The 22,831-nt window shown below is 38.7% G+C and overlaps 1 protein-coding gene across 1 annotated transcript in view; it reads left to right on the plus strand.

Annotated features, from left to right (window-relative positions):
- The window catches only part of N4BP1 (NEDD4 binding protein 1), a gene marked incomplete at its 3' end in the record, with an annotated part of 48,995 nt that overhangs the window by 11,411 nt on the left and 14,753 nt on the right, over positions 1–22,831 (plus strand). The window contains exon 2 of the mRNA XM_084257516.1: positions 12,297–13,990. Within this exon, the coding sequence (XP_084113642.1) occupies positions 12,297–13,990 (1,694 nt within the window). The remainder of the gene's footprint in view (positions 1–12,296; positions 13,991–22,831) is intronic.

Genomic DNA, 22,831 nt, shown 5'->3' on the forward strand with positions numbered 1-22,831 from the left:
TTCGAAAGGATTCATTGGAAATTTGGAAGCGAAGGAAGTTTGTAATCTAATTTATTCACACTCCTGGAAGTAGAAGTATATTACATATTCATATCGTACAAAATACCAGCTTTTCTGATTTACCGACACAAATAGCACAAAGCTTTCAACTTTGGACTACACTGTTAGCCACAGGTCAAAGGTAATTAAAAAACAAACAACTGTCCAGATTTTAAAAAGACTGCTCTCGTTTCAGTGGTCCTGAAACATGCTCTTGCACAGACAGAATAGACTAAAACCAGATTTTTTTGTAATCTCTTATCCAGCAGAAAACATCACTGTTGTCTACTGACGCATCACCACATGGCTAGACCATAAAACCAGATTCCTGTGGTCTAGATTCATGCAAGTAAAGTGTACAGCTGACACTGACCTGGTGGCTTGTAACTACTGATCCCTGAACCATTGTGGAAAGGGACCAGTGGCCAAGAATCATTAAAGCAAAAACACACAATCAGAATGAAAGAGATGGCGCAGGTAAAATTCTCTCCTTGCTGATATTCACTCTGGAACTGAAATGAGTTTGGAGTTACACAGCCCTTTTTGGTTACTCAGCTTGATAACTCCAAGCAGGTGCCCCTGCACATCTCCGTGGGTCCTACAAAACTGCTGAAGTTAATTTTTTTAAGTTATAAATCTGATTTTAAGATAGGTAACTCATGAGTGTGGCAACCAGCAAGAATGTGAAAGTTGTTTAAAGAGCACTGAGGATCTGCATATTTGTCAGCACTAAAAAAGAATGTTGGAATAAAATTGCTTCATTAGAAACAAATTGGTTAATTTCATAGAGTATTGAAATCATGATTTTTAAGGATATCTTTTTGACCAGACTGAGATAGATCTCTCTGAAGACAAACATCTTCATTTTAAAGAGAGGATTCCATTATGATTGGAAGTACATATTTTTGCCTTATTCAGAAGTGTTTGGCAAATTTAATTAATGTTATATAAAATATTAAAATGGAATAATACCTCCCCCTGCCCCTTTTGTCATTTTAGCCACTTTCTTGCACTGTTATTCATGCTACTGATACCAGACTGGATGTCAATCTGTGTTCACAAACTTCCCACTCCTGGTTTGACATGTTATTTATTAGGCATTTATGGATTGGTGCAGGGTTTCTCAACAGTTGAACTATTGACATTTTAGACCAGTTTGTTGTGAATGGCTTTAATGTGCATTGTAGGATGTTCAGTGGCATCCCTGGCCTCTCCTTCAATATGCCAGGAACATACCTTCAGTTATAACAGAAAAATCTCTTGACTTTGCCAGTGCCTGCAGCAAGAGCAAAGTCACCCCTGGTTGAGAACATCTGTGCTAAATGACTAAGCCCAGTCTCTGTATTGGCCAGTAGAGTTGTTAAAAACGATAGCGTTTAAAATAGTAAAAAAAACTGTTGCGTGTAGAGAACAAATTAATGTGTGCCTGCCCTCCCACCCCCATTCTTGGGAGACGTTTTTGGGTAAGATGTTTTTGGGAAGGGAAGGTTAAAATTAGGCTTCAAAAATAAGAAAACATGCTAAAGTCCAAACCACAGTGGACTTTTGAATATGAGTCTGTGGCTTTGGACGTGAATCCTGTGATGAGAAGCTTTAGGAAGTTTTTGAGTAAGGAAGTGAAATGGGTATACTTCCAGACACAACTTTGATACTGTTGACAAGGCAAATGTGCAGGACTGGCAGCAGAAAGAAGAGTTTAGAATTGGTTGCAGTGTTCACTTGAGAAGAGCTTGTGAAGAATTGCGTGCGGTGAGAAGGAGGAAAGCAGAAGCTTGGAATCTGGGTTACTGTTTCCTTGAAAGAGAACTGGGACCATAGAGGGAGTGAAGGAAAGCTTTGAGCTGACTCAGGCCTGTTAAGTTTGAGCTACTTGTGGGATAGTGGGGTGGAAATGCCCAGGGGAGAGTCTGCAGCCTGACTGTAGTAACAGTTAGAAGTTGAGACTTGGTGTTATCCCCATAGAAGGAGAAGTTAAGCTTGGAACTGGAAGAGTCTGTGAGGATACAGTTGAGAGAGAGACCAGTACGAAACCCTGGGCAATATCTGCAGTCAGCGTCTGGTGGGAAAGATGGCATAGGACTTTGGAGACATTAGAACGGCTGGAAGTGAAGACTGCTCGCGGTATCTCAGAAATGTGAAGAGAAGGGATCTTCTCAAGAAGTTGATCAATAGTAGCATGCGGCAGAGAAGCCAAGTAGGAAATACAGGGGAGACCCTTAGGCTTGTTGGGTGGTAGTTGTCTTTGTTGGCATTCAAGAGGTGGTTTCGGTTTGATAGATGGCAGAATCTAGATTTCAGGAGGTAAGAGTGAAATGGAGTTTTAGGCTGTTTTTTAAAAAAGTGAAGATGAAAAAAGAAGGAATGGTCATCCCACATATGGACAGGGGGGCTGAAGGAAATGTTCTCTAGCACCCAGGAAACCCACACATGTGCAGGGATGGGGCAGGGATGGACAAAAGTGAAATGATGACTCGAGACCTGGGAAAAGAGTGACTGAAACAGAAGCAAGGAGAAAGAATTTATGGCAGGTAGAATTTTTAAATGAAAAGGGAGAGACAGTTGAAGGGATTCATGTATGTTGACCTCTGGACTCTCCTAAAATGTGGATGAGATGAGAATGACAGTGGATGAGAACAGTGACAGAAGTGGAACCTGAAAATTGTATTTGGGTAAGAATGGAGAATAAAATCATTGAGAGCTGTAGAGGCTATAGAATTGAAGAGCTTTCCAGGTGAAGTCGATGGTAGATAGTGAATGTAGGCCCTGATCCTGTTTCAGGAATCATACTCAGCTATCTAGTGCAGGAAAGTCCTTTCCTGTGGGGCAGTTACCATATCACGCTCTTGGGAAAGAACTTGAGAGGCATTTTAGAAATGAGATTAAAGAAAAAGATGGAGCAGGAAGCAAATGTTTGAATTGAATTGTTTTGGAGAAATTGGCTAATCTAGTTATTATTAATTGCATAGGAGTACAGATGGTCAGATAGAGGCTTAAAATGGAGTTGATGTAGATTTGTAGATTAAGGTACAGTTATGCTCCTCGCAGCCTCCCAGCTATGAGCTGCATTCTGATCATGAACCTCCAGCTCCTGTACTGTATTACCTATACTTTCCTTTGGCTCCACTTTTGCTTTTTCTTGGATTTATTTGCCCTGTTTTCATCTACTTGCAAAATTTGCTTTATACATATCCCCAGTATTTTCCAAGCATTCCTTTGTATCATCTATTCATTGAGCCTTCTTTCCTTGGAGAACCCCTTTGGACAAGTCTTTCCTTCAATCAGGTGGTTATTTAGCTTGTCTGATGCACAGGTAAAATCCTTGTACTTCAACTTGCCAGTCTTGGAGTGAATGTACCAAATATTTTATCTCCCGGTGTTTGGTGACCTTCATCATCAAATAGTTTCTCAGAAGTCCATGGGAGTAATTTTCCAAAGTGTTAATGTACCTTCAAATGTCTTTATCTTCCCTTATTTTTTTTTAAGATTTATTTATTTATATAAGAACTGGGGTGCAGGCCAGATGTGTGGGAGGGGACGGTGAGAGGATTCACCAGAGACAGAGCAGGGAACAGAACAGGCAGACCGAAGAAATACACTGCTGAGGGGAGCAGCGGGTGAGATAGGAGAGGTCTTGCTGCGCCATGTGGGATTCTCCCCGGCCAGCTGGGATCAAACCCGTGCTGCAGAGGCTGCAGACAGCTTCACAGCACTGAACTCAACTGCCTGTGCCACCAGGGAGTTCCCTGTCTTCCCTTATTTTGATATGTAATATGAATAGTGTAGAATTATAGTTTGAAAATCATTTTCCCTTAGAACTCTGAATGCACTGCTCTTCCTTATTCACTTGCCCAGCATTGCTGTTGAGATTTCTATTATTCTATTGTTAATTCTTTATACCAAGGTCCCACCCTACCCCCAGCATTTTTTTCTTGTGGATTTTTAAAAAGTAACCATGCTTAGGACCGTTTCAAATTGGGATCTTAGTGCTTTAGTTCCCAGGCAGAATTCAATTTCTTCACTAATTATGCATGGGATCGTGTGTAGTTTAGATCCCAGGAAATGATTTGTGTTATTTTTAATTGCCTTTCTATTTGGAATGCCACTTATCTGGATTTGGGATACCTTACATGGTCACTTAAAATCTTTGTTTCCCCCTCATTTTCTTGTTTCCTTGTTTTTGTGGTACTTTTGGAGTTTCTTTTAATGGTGAAAAAATTGTATTTAGAATTAGCCAGCTGGACTCAGTCTAAATGATCCTAGTGTTTCTTTGGCAATATCTAAAGCGGCATAGCCAGTGAGTTGAATATAGGCCTTCTCTCCATCAGGTGTGATCAGGGTGCTTGTCTGCCTTGGATATAAGTATGTTGTTGTCCTCTCTATTCTTCTTGGCTGACTAGGAGGTCAGGAGGCACATGATGATGTAGTGGTCAAGCTTTTTTCTCCTGGGTGGGATTTTTCAAGGATTTGGGTTGCCTTTGGAACAGCAGTGTCTTGGACTGCTGGGAAGGTGGGTGATGGTGCAGATCTTAGTTTTTTTTTTTTTCTAAAGATTTATTTATTTATGCATACAAGAACTGGGGTACAGGCCAGAGGTAGATGGGGGGTGAGCAGATTCACCAGAGACAGATTGGGGAGCAGAACAGGCAGACTGACTGAAATACACTGCTGAGGGGAGCAGCAGGCGAGACAGGAGGGGTCTTCTGCTCCATGTCGGTTTCTCCCTGCCCAGCTGGGGACCGGGGATCGAACTCATGCAGCAGATAGCTTCACAGTGCTGTGCTTAACCCCTTGTGCCACCAGGGAGGCCCAGATCTTAATTTTTTTGTGACTGTGAACTCTTTGCAGCACAGCTTTCTTGCCCTTCAAAGCTTTGGCTATGGTTTTGGGAGGTGCAGGCACTTCCTTCTTTACCCTGGGCACCATCATTGTGAAGGGTTTTCCCTGGAGAGGTTTCTTAACTTTTTTGTTCTTCTCTTTGGAATCATTTTATATCTTCTGTCTGTTTGAAAGCACTAACTAAAATTTTGTTGAAGTTTTTGTACCCTGCCTGCATTACCTTGTTTCCGGCCATTTTGTCTTTTGCCTCATTGGTTTCTGGCTTTACATTTGAGCCTTTGTTTTGACATGGGGTTTTTGTTTTTATGTTTCATGCTAAATCTGAAAAGTCAGCTGGAAGTTTTATGTCTGGGCATCATTGTTGATAGGTGAGTTTTACGTTGGATCAATTAGAGACTTAGCGCTTGTGTTTCGAAGATCTTGCATTTGTAGAGGGATATCTATCTCTCCAGGTTAGCTAATTGTTGATGGCCATTCAGTAAGTAGTTGTAATCAGCTTTTCCTTGAACAGTGGCTGCATAGTAGTTGACCTGTGTGAATTCAACCATATGCTTACGTTAAACAGGAAGCATCACTTAAATATTAGCAGGCAACAAAGAGATTCCAGTTCTTGGTAATATAAGCGTAAACACATTTCACTCTGTTAGTCTCTCTAAATACAGTTGTAAAACCTGGGTAGAATGCATTGGAGCAGCTATTTGAGAACTTGGAAAAAAAATAATTGCAGGCAGATTGGGAAAGAAGACCAGAGTTCAAAGTACTACTAAACCAATGGTAAATTTATCATTTGTTTCCCTGTTACTCCCTTGCCTGAACTCAAAACAACATAAACTGGGAGTAGGCACCAATACACAGAGCACAAGGAGAAGCCTCTAGTTCTGACTCAAGGGAAAATATTTAATGAAAAACTTTCTGCCAGAAAATTTCCTTTTGAGCAGAGAAGGGAGCACCTAGTAGTTTGAAAATCCATTTTTTTCCCATTCCATTGCATTCCAAACAAAACCACGGTGGGTGGTGGAATTGGAACTCTTGAGGGAGGAGCCAGAACTCTTGAGGGAGGAGAACCTTCCTCTCTGATTGTGGGAGTTGTGATCCTAAGATTGGGTGGGACCACGCTGGTTGGTTTTACTCTCTCTGAATCCTTGGGATGAACCCAGGCACAGTTGAGAAATGCAAGGCAATGTGGGATAACAAGAGCACCAGCTTTCTAACTAAAGGACTGAAATGAAGAATGCCAGTGAACCACAAAGCATTAGAAAGATGGGGGTGGTGGGGAGAGTGTGGGGAGAGAGAGAGCACTTAGGAAAGTGACTGGATTTCAGACTAGCCACTGGTTACCACACATGTGAACAGATAAAAATACCGTTGCAGAGACTTTAAGAACTATTGATAAATTGCTGTTGAAATCACAGCAGTTTCTAAGAGGGTAGGTTGCATCTTGCAGCCTGAACCTAACTAGGTCAATGACGTGCTAGGAAAAAAGTGTCGACATTCATCATGGGATTTAAACAAAACCCGGAGTCTCAAAATAGTCAAAATTTCTTGGCATATAAGAGCTAGGAAAATGATCAACTCATGAAAAAAGAAAGTGAATATCAATGTGAAGATATGCAAATGTTGGAATTATCTAATCAAGACTTTAAAACATTTATTATAAATATGTACCAGTGGACAATCACATATACTTTTTTTTTAATAAAGATTTATTTATTTTTTCATACGAGAGCTGGGGTGTAGAACAGAGGTGTGGGGTGGTGAGTTGATTCACCAGAGAGAGTGGGGAGCAGAACAGGCAGATCGACTAAAACACACTGCTGAGGGGAGCAGCAGGCGAGACTGGAGAGGTCTGCTGCACCATGTGGGTAGCTCCCTGGCCAGGGATTGAACCACACTGCAGTGGCTGCCAATAGCTTCATAGTGCTGACACTTAACCCCTTGCGCCACCAGGGAGCCCCTCCATATACTCTTTAATAGAAAAGAAATAGAAGATAATAAAGAAGGACCAGAGGGACAGTTGGAATTGAGAAATAGAATAACCTAAGTAAAAACAAATTGGGTGGGCTTGATTTTAAATTGGAGATGACAGGAATGAGTCAATGAGTTTTGAAGGTAGAGCAATAGAAGTTACATACTCTGAACAATGGGAGAGGTAAAGGGGAACGAGTGTGGTGCTAAAAAAAAATTAAATAATGACTGAGGACTCCCCAAATTTGACAGAAGGTATGATTCAAAAAGCTGGGAAGGTGGGTGATGGTGCAGATCTTCATTTTTTTTCTAAAGATTTATTTATTTATGCATACAAGAACTGGGGTACAGGCCAGAGGTGTGGGCGGGGGTGAGAGGATTCACCAGAGACAGAGTGGGGAATGGGACAGGCAGATCAACTGAAATACACTGCTGAAGGGAGCAGAGGGAGAGTCAGGAGAGGTCTGCTGCGCCATGTGGGTCACTTCCCTGGCCAGGGATTGAACTTCCTGCAGTGGCTGAAGACAGCTTCATAGGTTGCGTCCCAACCCCTTGCACCACCAGGAAGCCCCATTTAAATCAGTTTTAAGTGGTCTGCTAAATATGTGTATTGTAATAGAGAACATGACCGATTTAAACACTATATAGTAAAAAATTAACATAAATTTTAATACGAGAAAATACTTGCATGACACAAAAGAGGGTTGGATAGGTAAAAAGAATTAAAAATAAGGAATAAGCAGAAAACAAGTGAAATTGTTGTCTTAAATCCAGACTTGACAATAATTTCATTAAATAGTCAAAAATACACCAATTACATTAAAAGATTGTCAGAGTGGATTTTAAAAGCATAACTAAATTATATGATGTCTTCAAGAAACTGATTTCCAGTATAATGGTATAGGTAGTTTTAAAGTGAAAGGAGGGAAAATGTATTTATGTGAATTAAAGAAAGCTGAAGTGATGAAATTACTGTCAGGTAAAGTAGTCTCTGAAGGATATTACATAAAAAGAGGATCAACTCACCAAGAGGGCACATGATAGTACTAAGTGTGTATATTCCTAGCAATAGAGATGTAAAACAGAAGCAAAAACTGACAGCACTGAAAGGAGCAATTGACAGAGCCATAATTATAGTTGTCATTTTCTCTCTGTCAACAATTGATGGAACCATTAGACAGAAAATCAAGGATATTAAAAAAAAAATCAGTTATACCATCAGCTAACCAGGTATTTATAGAACACTGCCCAACAACAGGAGAATATACATGATTTTCAAGTGCCCACACATCATATATTAAGGTATGACATATTCTGGGCCATAAAATATCTCAGCAAATTTTTAAAAATCATATAGAGTGAGTTCTATGACCACAAAGGAACCAAACTAGAAAGAGAAGAGGGAAATCTCCAAATACTTAGAAACTAAACAACATGCTTTTGAATATTGAATAACTTTCAGGGAAATTTTAAAAATCATTGAACTGAATGGAAACAAAAATACAGTGTATCAAAATTTATGGTGTTTAGGTAAAACAGTGCTGAAAAGGAAATTATAACATGTAGTACATTAAAAAAGAAGAAGAGTTTCAATCAATAATCTGTTTCTACCTCTAGAAACTAGGAAAAGACGAGCAAAGTAGTCTCAAAGCGAGCTGGAAGGAAATAGAGTATAAGTTGTTGAAGTTGGAAACAGAAACTGGTGAAAATCAATGAAAAAACAAACTGGTTCTTTGGGGGGAAATCAATAAAATTGACAACTCTTAGCAACACTGAAGTGAAAAGATACAAATTAATGTTAGGAATGGAGAAGATATTAGCTGCAGACCTTGAAGACATCAAAAAAAAAAATAGGGAAATACTATAAACAACTGTACACATAAAATTGATAATTTATATGAAATCAGAAAGTACAGGCAACCATAACTCCCTATGAAAGTGGTAATTTGAACAGACTTATAGTTATTAAGAAAATTGAATTAACAAGTTGAAATTCTCATAAATGAAATTCAAAATTGTTTCACTGGAGAAGTCTACAAAATGCTTAGAAAAGAACTAATGCCAATTCTACATGATCTCCTCTAGAACAATGTATGAGAACACTTCCTTTTGCCCTTATTTCATAAATGAATTATCCTTATAGGATAATAAATAGTATTATCCTAATGCTAAAACCAGACAAAAAGAATACAGAAATGGAAAACTACAGACACAAATCTTCTTCAAGAACATAGATACAAAATATGCAGAAATGTCCTAACAAAATACTAACAAATAGACGTCACGAATATATAAAATAATTAAACATCTTGACCAAATGGCAACTATTCTAGGGATATAGGCTAATTTCACTATTTAAAAATCAGTCCATGTAACCTACCATATCAACAGACTGACATAGTATATTAATTGGTATAACAAGTTTCAGTGCTCATTCATGTTTGTGTTCCTAGAAAAAAAAATAATATAGCATAACTTCCTCAATATGATAAAGAACATTTACCAAAAATCTAATATACTGAATGTGAAAGACTTTATTCACTGTTAAATTGTGAATAAAGCAGGCACACCAACTCTCCTCCTGCTCTTCAGTGCAGAGCTCACATATAAGGCAAGAAATAAAAGCCATATTTGTCAGAGGGAGAAAAGATATATTTGTAGATGACATAATTGTTTGCATAGAAAATGAGGACTTGACAGAAAGCATTCATAGAGCTAAATATGACTTCATTGTGATAACAGGATAAATGATCAATATCCAAAAGTGAATTGTATTTCTATATACAATGAACACAAACCAAAGTTAAAATACAGTGCCATGTATGATAATCACTTAAAAAATGAAATACTTGGGTGTAAATTTAATAAAACATATGCAGAACTGATATGCTCAGAACTGTAAATACTTTTGAAAGAAAAAAAAGCAAAGATCTGGAGAACTGGAGAGACATACCGTGTTCGTGCATCAGAACTCAGCAGATGTCAGTTATCCTCAAATCAATATGCAAGGTTAACACCATGGCTAAAAGTAGATAGTTCTAAAATTTATATGGAAAAAGGCAAAGGAACTAACTAGAATAGCTTAAAAAATTTTTTAAACAGTGTGGGGAGTAATCACTATCCAATTTTAACATATAATTACTGTAATCAAGACTGTATGGTACAGGTAAAGGAACAGATCATTGATGGAATATACCAAACCCAGAAACAAGCTCAACATAATTTTCCCAACATTAAAAAGTTTAGATGTATTTTTGATAAAAATTGAATATACTTGAAGTATGCAATTTTGATATACCAGCTGACTTTTTACAACAACACGAAAGCAATGCAGTAAAGAGGGTCTTTTAAGAAATGGTAATAGAGCAATTGGAGAGCCCTAAGCAAAAACATAAGCCAGAGCTTAAACCTCACATCTTTTTAAAAAACTAACTCAAAATGGATCCATAGATTTCAATGTGAAACTTTTAGAAGATACCATAGAAGAAAACTTTGGGACTTGCGACTTAATGAGAGGAGGAAATCAACAAATGGACTTCATTAAAATTAAAAACTTTTCTTATCACAAAGACCCTGCTAAAGGTTGTAAAGACAAATAGACTAGGAGAAAATACTCTCAAGTCACACATCTGACAAAGTATTCATATCTAGAATATATTCTTTTTTTTAAAAGATTTATTTATTTATACAAGCACTGGGTACAATCAGAAGCATGGGAGGGTGAGAGAATTCACCAGAGCGGGGAGCAGAGCAGGCAGACTGACGAGGGGAGCAGCGGGCAGCAGGTGAGGCTTGTGTGCCATGTGGGACCCTTGCCCAGCGGCTGGGGATCGAACCGGCGCTGCAGAGGCTGCGGGCAGCTTCGCAACCCAGCACTTAACCGCTGTGCCACCAGGGAGGCCCTAGAATATATTCTTTATATATAAAGAACTCTTAAAATGCCACAGTAAAAACCAAGTAATCTTTTTAGAAATGGAGTCCAAAAACTAAGCAGACCTTTCACTAAAAAGGAAATATAGATGGAAAACAGCAAAAGGTGCTCAGATATCACTTCCATCCAGGAAATGTAAATGAAAGCCATGATGAGATATACTACATTCTTAATAGAACAGCCAAAAAAAAGTGGCTGTATCAAATGCTGATGCAAGGCATTGGATTTTACATTGCTAGTAAAATGTAAGTGTAAAATGGCATAGCCATTCTGAAGTCCTTGAAAAGCTAAACATGCATACCACATGATCCAGCATTTATCTCAGAGAAATTAAAACCTAGGTCCACACGGAAATCTGTACATGGTTGTTCATAACAACTTTATTTGTAATAGCCCCAGATAGTAACAACCGGAGTGTCTGTCCCTCAGTAGATCATGGAATAGTACTCAGTGGTAACAAAGAATGAACTGTTGATAGACGCAGCACCTCAAGCCCTGCCCAAGTTACTAGTTTCATTATTTGTGTGTGTGCACACAGGTATTTGCTTGATTCACACTCTGCCTTCAGTAGTAACCTAATTGCTAAGAGCCTAGTTCCCTTTCTACCTCATTCAGGCCTCCTTTAATACCATGTGTCACTAGAAACCCACCTTAGCTTTATATCTGAGAAAGGTAGTACTGTCTAGCTCTCTGATTTTTTTATGTTTAGGTCTGCAGTTAAATAGTCTGGTCTTTCTTGAAAACTAGCCGTAAAATTATTGAATTAATATTGTCGGGTTTTTTTTTAAGATTTATTTATACAAGAACTGGGGTATAGTCAGAGGTGCGGGAGGGTGAGAGAATTCACCAGAGACAGAGTGGGGAACAGAACAGGCAGAAGGACCGAAGACACTGCTGAGGGTAGCAGTGGGCGAGGCAGCAGAGGTCTGCCACGCCATGTGGGTTTCTCCCTGGCCAACCGGAATCAAACCCACACTGCAGAGGCTGCAGACAGCTTCACAGCGCGGCGCTCAACCCGCTGCGCCACCGGGGAGGCCCTGAATTAATATTGTTATATTTGAGTGCCTCTAAGTGACCAATTTATTTTATCTGGGAGCCAAAGATAATAGTAGCAAATCAAAGTCAAGGTTTGTTTTCAAGTACTTTGACTTAATTATCTTACTTTTTTACTGTGTCGCAGTAGTACACAAGCAAAGATATGTCTTTATTGATGTAAATAAATCCAATGTTGTCATTATCCACTGTGCATCTGGGAAACCCCCTGAGATTGCATTGCCAGATACACTATTGGAAATGTTACAAATACCTGCATTTTAGATCTATATGCAAAGCTTTTGATTTCTCTGAAGATGATTAAGCAAGGTATATGTTATTTTAAATCTTTTATTTAAAACATAGCATTTTTCCCCCAGTTATTCTCATGCTTTTGATTTTTTGTACAGCTTGAACATTTAGTTACATGTGTAACATAATATGTGCTGTAAGGAGCTTTCATAAATTCATCTAATTTCTGTCTTCTTTACAGGAATACATTAAAGGGATCTGTGAGCCTGAACTGGAAGAAAGAGAATGTTACCCCAAGGCCATGCACTGCATTTTTGTTGGGGCAAAGAACCTATTTCTGAAAAGCTTGATTCAGGACACCTGTGCTGATCTCTGCATTCTAGACATTGGTCTTCTTGGCATCAGAGGAAGTGCTGAAGCTGTGGTTATGGCTAGAAGTCATATTCAACAGTTTGTAAAGCTCTTTGAGAATAATGAGAATCTCCCCAGCAGTCAGAAAGAATCAGAGGTGAAAAGGGAATTTAAACAGTTTGTTGAAGCTCGTGCAGACAATTATACAATGGACTTGTTGCTTTTGCCTACTTCCTTGAAAAAAGAACTTTTGACACTTACACAAGGTGAGGAGAATTTATGTGAAACAGGAGATGATGATGTTATTGAAATTGGAGATTCAAAACAAACAGAGTTTACACAGAACACTGTCACAGGACTGAATATTTCCAGAGATGAAACTGTTTTGCAAGAAGATGCAAGAAATAAAGCTGGGACTCCTGTTTCTGAGCTTACAAAACAAATGGACACAATCTTTTCTAGTTCACAAGATGTACTTTTTGTTCCAATAAATGGTCTAACCCCAGATGAAGAGGCGTTTTCCAAAGATAGAGTTTGTCACAAAAGGAGATTTTCTGATTCTGAAGAAAGGCATACAAAGAAACAATTTTCTTTGGAAAATGTTCAAGAGGGGGAGCTTTTACATGATGGTAATAAGACATCAGCTGGAAATGAAATCATTGACTTATCTGATTCTTCTCCTGATCCTGAAAATTTGAGTCCAGATGTAAAAGACACTACTGAGGAAATGGAATACAACATCCTCGTCAACTTTTTTAAAACCATGGGCTATTCCCAAGAAATTGTTGAAAAGGTCATTAGGGAGTATGGGCCGTCTACTGAACCATTACTGCTCTTAGAGGAAATTGAAAAAGAAAATAAAAGATTCCAAGAAGACAGAGAATTTTCACCTGGTACTCTATATCCAGAGACCAACAAAACCAAAAATAAAGGTGTTTGTAGCAACATGAATGAGCTTACAACTGATTCTACTCCAAAGAAAACACAAACTCACACACAGCAAAATATGATGGAGAAATTTTCTCAGTTGCCATTCAAAGTAGAGTCAAAACCATGTACCTCAAATTGCAAAATTAATAATTTCAGAACAGTGCCAAGAGAACAGAAACAAGAAAGTTGGGGTTCAAATCCAAACTACGTTTGTAACATAGACCTTGAAACTGATGGCCTTTCACCCTCTGTTGCTCCTTCAAGTCCCAAAGAAGTTGTCAGTTTTGTTTCAAGAGGAGCTTCAAGTCACCAGCCCAGAATTACAATTTTTCCTGAAAATGGTTTGCAGCAGCAAGCAGAACCCTTGCTTGCACCAAATAATATGAAGTCTGTATGTGAAAACCGTTCGGGATGTTGTAGCTCTCCTCATTCTAAACCAAATTGTTCACCCCTTTCTCCACCAGTTCCCCAGCTGTTACCTTCAGTTGCTGATGCAAGGTTGGCAGGACCTTCTGATCACATTGATTCTTCAGTTACTGGGGTTCAAAGGTTTCGAGATACTCTGAAAGTACCCTACAAGTTGGAATTAAAAAACGAACCAGGGAGAACGGATTTGAAGCACATCGTTATAGATGGGAGCAATGTTGCAATTACGTAAGTCCACTCTCCACAGATTTCATTATTGCTTTTAAGTAGATCTTTAAGCAAATGCGTTAATAATTACATGTATTTATAGGCCTTTTCCTGTGTATCTGTGTAGTTGATCTGTAGCCTTATTTGGAAAAAACAGCAATTTGTTCATAAAAGTTGTGTCATCCCACCTTCTCGGGTTGTACAGTGCTTTTCCCTGATGAAGTTATATTTCTTATTGTAAGATACCATAGAAAAATTGGCTTTTCACGTTGCATTGCCCAGTGATTATTTAGCAATGTGGAGACTATTTAAATTATTGGATTTTTAATACCATAAATACCAGTAGGTACTGAATAAGAGGATGGTACTATGATATGACAAGTCTCTAATCAAGTGTGCAGTGATAATAAGTGTGATGTAGCTCTGTTTTGTTTTCGTTGACAGCAGATAGCAGTTTCCTTCTTAAGGACATTCACCAGTTTGAACTTCTTTATGGGCTTGCTTCTGCTTTTACTAAAAGTTTCTATAATTGTTTTAATAAAAAGTGTTAAATGATTTTTTTTTTTCTATTTAGCATGTTTGGGAATCCTTAGAATTCTGACTTTCTACCTCTGTGAGACTGGGTTTCTTCTCTAAGGGATAGTTTAATATAGTGACTAAGAAGAGTGTGAGGGTGAAGTCAGTGTCTCTACCCCACTGGGCACCAGCCGTTTGATCGTGGACAAATTCCTGCCGACCGAGTTTCATTTGCTGCAGTCTATTGCCTTTGCCCAGTCCTAGAGGACATGTTTGTCATGCTGTGTCAGCAACTGCTAGGTAAAATCTCTCCCGTTTTCAAAATAAGTCACTCTGTTGATTTTGAAGAAGTCTTCAAAGTCTAGCAAAGCTGCATTTCAAGAAAAGGGGCACCTGAACATGGAGTGAAGAAGTTGAAATACTTTTCAGAATTGCTGAATGTAATTTATGCCCTGAATTTTAGAGATATTTGATGAGATTGAAAAGAAATTTTATTATTTGACTATATGTGCTTATTTTATATTTGTTATTTTATTAGAATTTTCAAACAAAGGCAATGGATGATGACTTTAATGTAATGAAGCCAATGTTGGAATCATTTGGGATTCCCTTGTGCTCGTCACCCTGTTCAGTGGTTGTCACCTCGTGACCAGTGTTGTTTCATCATTTCAAACATTGTTTCCTTTGTACCCGACCAACTACCTCTTACCTGCATTTTTTAAAAGGAAACTTCACATATATTATTTTTCCTTAAACATAAAGTACCAAATTTTTCAAAGTACATGGAATCTTTTGATTTTTATTTTTTGAGTTATTGAAGCTGTACTGTGCTGTCAAAAATCCAGCATTTGAAATATTATGGCTTGAAGATAGTAAAACTATGCAATATGCTTCCCTTCACTTCATTTCTCTTTATTTTTTTGGCAGTTCTTTGGGGGAAACCCAGATCTAAGTAAAAATATAAAGTGCAATTTCAGTCACCCACAGTCTTAAGTCCATTACAAGTTCCTCATTGTTAAAATTTCTTGAGCCAAATCATATAAAATTTAAGTCATGATTGTGAGTAATACTATTCATTTTTTAAATGTTTCTGTATGTAGAAAGATTTCCCGGATTAGTGTTCAAAGAATAAGAAATGCAAATGAACATAAATGAACAGTGATAATGACACTTTCAAAAATTCTTTTTGAGTAGTAACTAGGATATTTCTCAGAGGGATCAGTATTGGAATTTAAACTGGTGCTGTCTGACCATGACAGGATGTTTTGCATATTTAGTCCCTCACACTTTGCCCATAGTGGTCCCCTTCCCTCCCCCACTATGCCCCAGTCATTGTGACATCTCAATACACTGCTGCTTATTTCCTAACATCCTTGAGTACAGTGTCACCTCTTTTGAAAACCAGTGAGTTAATCAGTAAGGGAAACCACAAGCTAACTCTCTGTTAATTTTTTTTTTGAACACTTGGTGCTTTTGGAGGATTTCAGTTTTCTTCAAATTCACAAAAGTTTCATTTTAAATGCAACACTTTTATTAAGGCTATGTTATCCTAAAAAGATGGTGTAGATTGATCTGAAAATACAAGCAATTAAAATAAACTTATTCTGGGGGGGGGGTAACCTTTTAATGAATACAGGGTTTTATTTTGGAGTGAGAAAAATGTTTTGGAACAAGATCTAAGTATTGGTTGTAGATCATTGTGAATCTATGAAATGCCACTGATTTGTTCACTTTGATTAATTGATATTAAGTGAATTTCATCTCAAATTTTTAAATGTTAGGGTAAAATTAAGTCATATTCTAAATAAATTATTTGAATATTAAATGTGAATTAACTAAATTCCATGAGGACAGTGATTCATTTCCATTCACTGAACTGCCCCTAGGGTTCACGTGCCTGGCTTGTGGTAACCAGTCAGTAACAATTTAGTGAATGAATTAAAGACTTAAGAAAGGTTAGGAGTTTAGAAATTGTGGTATACTCCGTGGGGTACTACTCAGCTATGAAAAAGGTGAAATAGTGCCCCCTTACACAGTATGGATGGATCTGGAGGTGATTGTGCTAGGTGAAATAGGAAAATGAAAGGGTTTTCAAGTGGAAGTTAGGAATTTTGTGGAATGTAAGTAACCAAAAAAATGAACAAAAATAACTCTTAAACTCTGAAAACTGGTGATTATCAGTGGAGCTGTTGAACAGGGCATAGAGTGGGCATGGTGATAGGGTATTGGCACCAGAACTTTGGTAGAGGGCAAGTGAATCGTGTACACATGTTGAGGTGTAAAGTTGTGTTTCCAAATTTACATATTTTTGTAAATGAATGGGAAATTAATAAAATTTTGATGAAAGAAAAGATTAGGATTTTTTTTAAGATTTATTTATTCATGCATACAAGAACTGAGGTACAGGCCAGATGTGCAGGAGGGTGAGAGGATTCACCAGAGACAGAGCAGGGAACAGAACAGGCAGAATGAGGAAACACACTGCTGAGGGGAGCAGCGGGCGAGACAAGAGAGGTCTGCTGTGCAATGTGGGAATCTCCCCGGCCAGCCGGGATGGAACTGGTGGTGCAGAGGCTGCGGACAGCTTCGCAGCATGGTGCTCAACTGCTTGCGCCACCAGGGGAGGCCCAAGATTAGGATTTTTAAAGTCACTTTTCATTACACATTTATCACGTGCTGTTTCAACCACTATTCCAATGATAATTTAGATTAAATTTCAATTGAGGTCATATGTTTAATTCAACAAAAAAGTGGTTAAGCCTTTTTTTCTTTTTAAAACTGAATGTCCTCATCTATTTTAAGGTAAAAATTACCTATAATTTACATGACATGAAATTATTTCAGAATCTTATTCAAGATTATATACATTTGTGTCCATATTACTTTTCACCCCATCTCTTTCCACAGAAGTTGAGTGAAGTTTTTAGGCCATGGCAGCATTTGGATGTTTAAGTCTTGGGTTGCTTAAGTACCACTGAATAAACCCCATTCCTTTTACCTAACTAGTTGAGGAAGAAGTTAAAAAGGAAATTTAAGTCCTTGAGCAGTAGCTCTGTTGGTTTGAGCCCCATTTGTCCCTGGAGCCCACCTGTCCGAGGGTTTTCGCAAAGACTTTGTTTATATGCCTCTTCAGCATGATGTCTATAGTTTGTAAACACCATGAGAAATTTCAAAATATCCTATTTAATGCTGCGGATTATGCATATCTGTACTTGGTTTTTCCCCCTTGTCACCATGAGTGAGTCAATTGATGAGTAAATGGAAATTGTTTGCGGTACATGGCTAGACATCACAGTGGCCCGATAACACTCGGCTCTGTCAGTCTGAAACTTCAGCATAAGAGCCCCTGACTTCTCTGGGTAGACGATTTTCCATGTAGATGATGTTTACCCCCTGAGGTACCAGTACTATGTGTTTTAACCATGTTTCACACTTTTCGTGTTCATCTTTCTCTATAAAGGTCCCTTGGCTGTTTTATTAAGTGGAAGCTATAGAATGGAGCTCTTCTCTAAGTAACTCAGAGAGGGTATTTCACTGTTCCCCACAACTGCCCCATCTGGTTTTTGACTGCCAGGGATTTTTATTAAGTTATCTGTCCCTCATCTGCTCGTTTCTTCGGACACTCTTCCTTCTACTTGACTTCCGGGTATGGGCAACCAAGTGATAAAACTTGGTTACATTTTTATGGAAACAAATTTAAACCTTCTTCCTCTTAAGCCTGTACACCTGATCTCACAGGTCCAGTATATCTGTTCATTTTGCATTTGAAACTAGGAACCCCAGAGCTTTGGCCTTCTCAAATGTAAATGAGGTTTGTTGTTGTGTATATACCTAGTCAAAATACTGTTGGTCTCCAAGCTTCTCTGGTTTGGTTGCAGAGAGTCTAGGAGACAGTGATGACAGCACATTTATTTCTGGTCAGGATGTGGGGTTGAAGTGGGAAGGGTCAGGGACCCTCTACTATTTTTAAGACAGTCTGAACTCTATTTGATTTTCTTTTTTTTTTCCTTTCCTTTTCTTTTTTTTTTATAGTTGTATTTTCTGGGTAAATCTGTATTTTGAACTGCTCTAGAGATATTTTTGGGATATCAAAGGTGACGATCTCGTAACTGAAGACACTACTTTGGAAATTAGTTTGGAGCTAGTTTCTGGGGTCTAGAGCAACAGTTTTCTTTTACTTTATATTCCACCCCCTCCTCCCCCTTGCACTGTGACCCAATAGATTGGACCCAAAAGCCACCTGGCTTTTACTGTTGCCATCCACAGAATTTAAGGAAGCCTAAAGAAGACACATCTGTATCTGTTGAATAAGCCAAGGAGGCACTTGACAAGCTTTTTAGTGCATTGCTTTTTAGCACATACTGTACCTTCCTTTTTCTAAGCACTGAAGGCTCTTGTATTTTGGATGTTCATGTTTAGTCTGTGGTTGACATTAACTCTAGGCCTGTCTTTGCTGTTAAGCAATTAGAATGATTCATTGTTTTTAAAGATTAGAAAAAAGATTCCTTCTAGAAAAACTACCAGCCTATGTTTTCAGAAATAAATGCCATATTGCTACATTCTTGCCATATTTTAAAACTTTTAGATAATAAACATTTAGTGATTGGTTCATGAAGAATAAGGTTATTCACTTTCTTGTTTTCTGAGGTCTAAAGCTTATACAGTATCTTATTTATGGTTCCCTGAAGAATAAAATGGGCATTAGCCTCTAAAAGGAAAAGTTTTTGAGCACCTCTTCTGGATGTTAGACGCTAGTTGCATGTCCAGGCCATTCTTGCTCTGTGAGAATTAGATTTTGCTGGGGGCAGTACCACTGTGGGGTGGTAAGTAGGAAGGGCTCTCACTGCCCAGGAGTCAGGAAGCCGCTGTCTACACCAGCTTCCTCACCTCTGGCAAGGTTACCTGGGTGGGTTTCTCTCTTGTCTGTGAAGTATTTTTATTTGTAATAGGAGTCTTTTTTAATTTTAATTTTTTTGCATGGATTCTGTCTTTCTTCTTCCATATGTGTACATGTTCCACTCACCCTCTACCAAATCACTCATGCCAATACCCCATTTGTCTGCCTTCCTCTTCCCTTCATCCCTCTGTCTCCTCTTTCCTGTGATTCTGCTGCACAGTGGAAAATAACAGTTTGGAGGAAAGAAGGGATTGTGGAGGGCCTGTGTCTACAGGCAGCATCATAGATGACATTTGAGGACATTTGAGGAAGGAGGGGGTAAGGGCCAAGAGATTGAGCTTTTCCTTTGCTGCTTCCTTTGTGAGCCTGGAAGAGTGCATTGGTAAGATCATCTGGCTAAAACCAGGAGAATACGTGGTGGTGGAAGTAGAAGGTTGGGTTGGCTAATTTCCCTCTGATAAGTCAAGTGTGGAGGAGACCTTGAAGCCATGCTTATTGGATTTGTCTCGAAGGAGAGTGCTGTTGCAGGCCTTAAGAGGCCTCCTAGCTGCACTTCACGGTCAGTCTAACTGGAGTTTGCAGGGTTGATGTAGGGCACATCGTGCGTGAGGTAGCAGGACTTTCAAGGGATGGAAATACCTACTTAGCAAGGAGACATTGGACATGTGGAGAAAGCAGTCCTGTATCAGCAAAATTTACTGTCATTGGAAAACAAATTATTTTTTATTAATTTTTTTTAAGATTTATTTATTTATACAAGCACTGGGTACAGTCAGAAGCACGGGAGGGTGAGAGAATTCACCAGAGCCAGAGCGGGGAGCAGAACAGGCAGAAGGACCGAAGTACACTGCTGAGGGGAGCAGCGGGTGGCAGGAGAGGTCTTGCACACCATGTGGGACCCTCGCCGGCAGTCAGGGATCGAACCTGCACTGCAAAGGCTGCAGGCAGCTTTGCAACGTAGCGCTCAACCACTGCGCCACTGGGGAGGCCCTGGAAAATAAATTGTTGTTGAAGCCGTGAAGATAGATTATGTATTCTCATCAGTGGTGGCATCACAGTGTGGAATTGTAGGCTTATTTTCTTTCTAATACCCATGTGTAGACAAATGAATTACCACCTACAAAATTTCCAGACTTTCAAAGATGCCTTTTATTTTTTTTTAAAAGATTTACTTATTTATGCATACAAGAACTGGAGTGTAGGCCAGTGGTACGGTGGTGGGGGGCGGTGATGGTGACAGGATTCACCAGAGAGAGTGGGGAGCAGAACAAGCAGATCTACTGAAATACACTGCTGAAGGGAGCAGCAGGCAAGTCAAAGAGGTCTGCTGTGCCATGTGGGTCAGCTCCCTGGCAGAAGATTGAACTCATGCCACAGTGGCTGGTCATAGCTTCATAGCTCTGAGACTTTATTTTTTTTTTTAATAAATTTTATTGTTATATTCCCCATACAATTGCAGCCCCCCCATTCTGACCCCAATCCCTCCCCTCCCGCCCCCGCCCCCCTAAAAGTGTCTCTGGTTCATAGTTTTTTGTTGGTTTTGATTTTCACTTTCTTATAGTTATTCATTTTCCTGGTCCCTTATTTAAGTTTTCTAGATTCCTGCTATGAGTGAGACCATCCGGTATTTTTCTTTTTCTTTTTGGCTTATTTCGCTGAGCATGATCCCTTCCAGCGCCATCCATGTTGCAGCAAATTGCATGTGTTTATCTTTTTTGAATGCTGAGTAATATTCCATGGTATATATGTACCACATCTTCTTGATCCAGTCATCTATTTTTGGGCATTTGGGTTGTTTCCAAAGCTTAGCTATTGTAAACAGTGCTGCTATAAACATAGGGGTGCAGGTGTTCTTTGGAATTGATGTTTCTGTGTCCTTTGGGTAAATACCTAGGAGTGGAATTGCTGGATCATATGGAAGCTCTATGTTTAGTAGGTCCAGAAATCTCCACACAGCTTTCCACAGTGGTTGGACCAGTTTGCACTCCCACCAACAGTGCAGAAGAGTTCCTTTTTCTCCACACCCTCGCCAACATTTGTTGTTGCTAGTTTTTTTAATATGTGCCATTCTCACTGGTGTAAGATGGTATCTCATGGTAGTTTTGATTTGCATTTCCCTGATGACAAGTGATATTGAACATTTTTTCATATGCCTGTTGGCCATTTGCATTTCCTCTTCAGAGAAGTTTCTTTTTAGCTCTTCTGCCCATTTTTTGACTGGATTATTTTCTTTGTTGTTGTTGAGTCTCATCAGCTCTTTGCAGATTTTTGTGATCAGTCCTTTATCATTAGTGTTGGGTGCAAAAATGTTCTCCCAGTTGGTGGGGTTTCTCTTTGTTTTTGTTATTGTCTCTTTTGCTGTGCAAAAGCTCTTTAATTTGATGTAGTCCCAGCTGTTTATCTTTGCCTTCACTATCACTGCTTTGGGTGATGTGTCTGTAAAGATGTCTTTGATGTGCAAATCACGTAGTGTTTTGCCTATATTTCCTTCTATATATTTTATGGTTTCAGGTCTTATGTCTAGTTCTTTAATCCATTTTGAGTTGATTTTTGTGTATGGTGTGAGGTAGTGGTCAAGCTTCATTCTTTTGCATGTAGCGACCCAGTTTTCCCAGCACCATTTATTAAACAAACCTTCTTTGCTCCAATGCATATTCTTTGCTCCTTTGTCAAAGATTAGTTGACCATAAATCTGTGGGTTTATTTCTGGATTTTCTATTCGATTCCATTGGTCTGTATGTCTGTTCTTGTTCCAATACCATGCAGTTTTGATGATTATGGCTTTGTAGTATAGTTTGAAGTCTGGGCGTGTGATGCCTCCATTCCCTTTTTTTTTTTTCAGGAGAGCTTTGGCTATTCGGGGTTTTTTGTGATTCCATATGAATCTCATCAATAATTGTTCTATTTCTTTGAAGAATGACATTGAAATTTTGATTGGAATAGCATTGAATCTGTATATTGCTTTTGGAAGGATGGCCATTTTAATAATGTTTATTCTTCCAATCCATGAGCAGGGGATGTCTCTCCATTTCTTTGTGTCTTCTTCTATTTCTTTTAATAGTGTTTTATAGTTTTCTTTGTATAGGTCCTTTACCTCTTTTGTTAGATTTATTCCCAAATATTTGATTTTTTTTGTTTCAATAACAAAAGGGATGGTTTTTTTGATTTCTTCTTCTTCAGATTTATTGTTTGTGTATAGGAAGGCTACTGACTTTTGCGTGTTGATTTTGTATCCTGCCACTTTACTGAACTGATTGATGAGTTGAATTAGCTTTTCTGTGGAGTTTTTGGGGTTCTCTATGTATAATATCATATCGTCTGCAAATAGTGATAGTTTGACTTCTTCTTTTCCTATTTGGATTCCTTGGATGTCTTTCTCTTGTCTTATTGCCCTGGCTAGGACTTCCAGTATTATATTGAAAAGCAGTGGTGAGAGTGGACATCCTTGT

This window comes from Talpa europaea (assembly GCF_964194135.1).
Source record: "Talpa europaea genome assembly, chromosome: 16".
Lineage (NCBI taxonomy): Eukaryota > Metazoa > Chordata > Mammalia > Eulipotyphla > Talpidae > Talpa > Talpa europaea.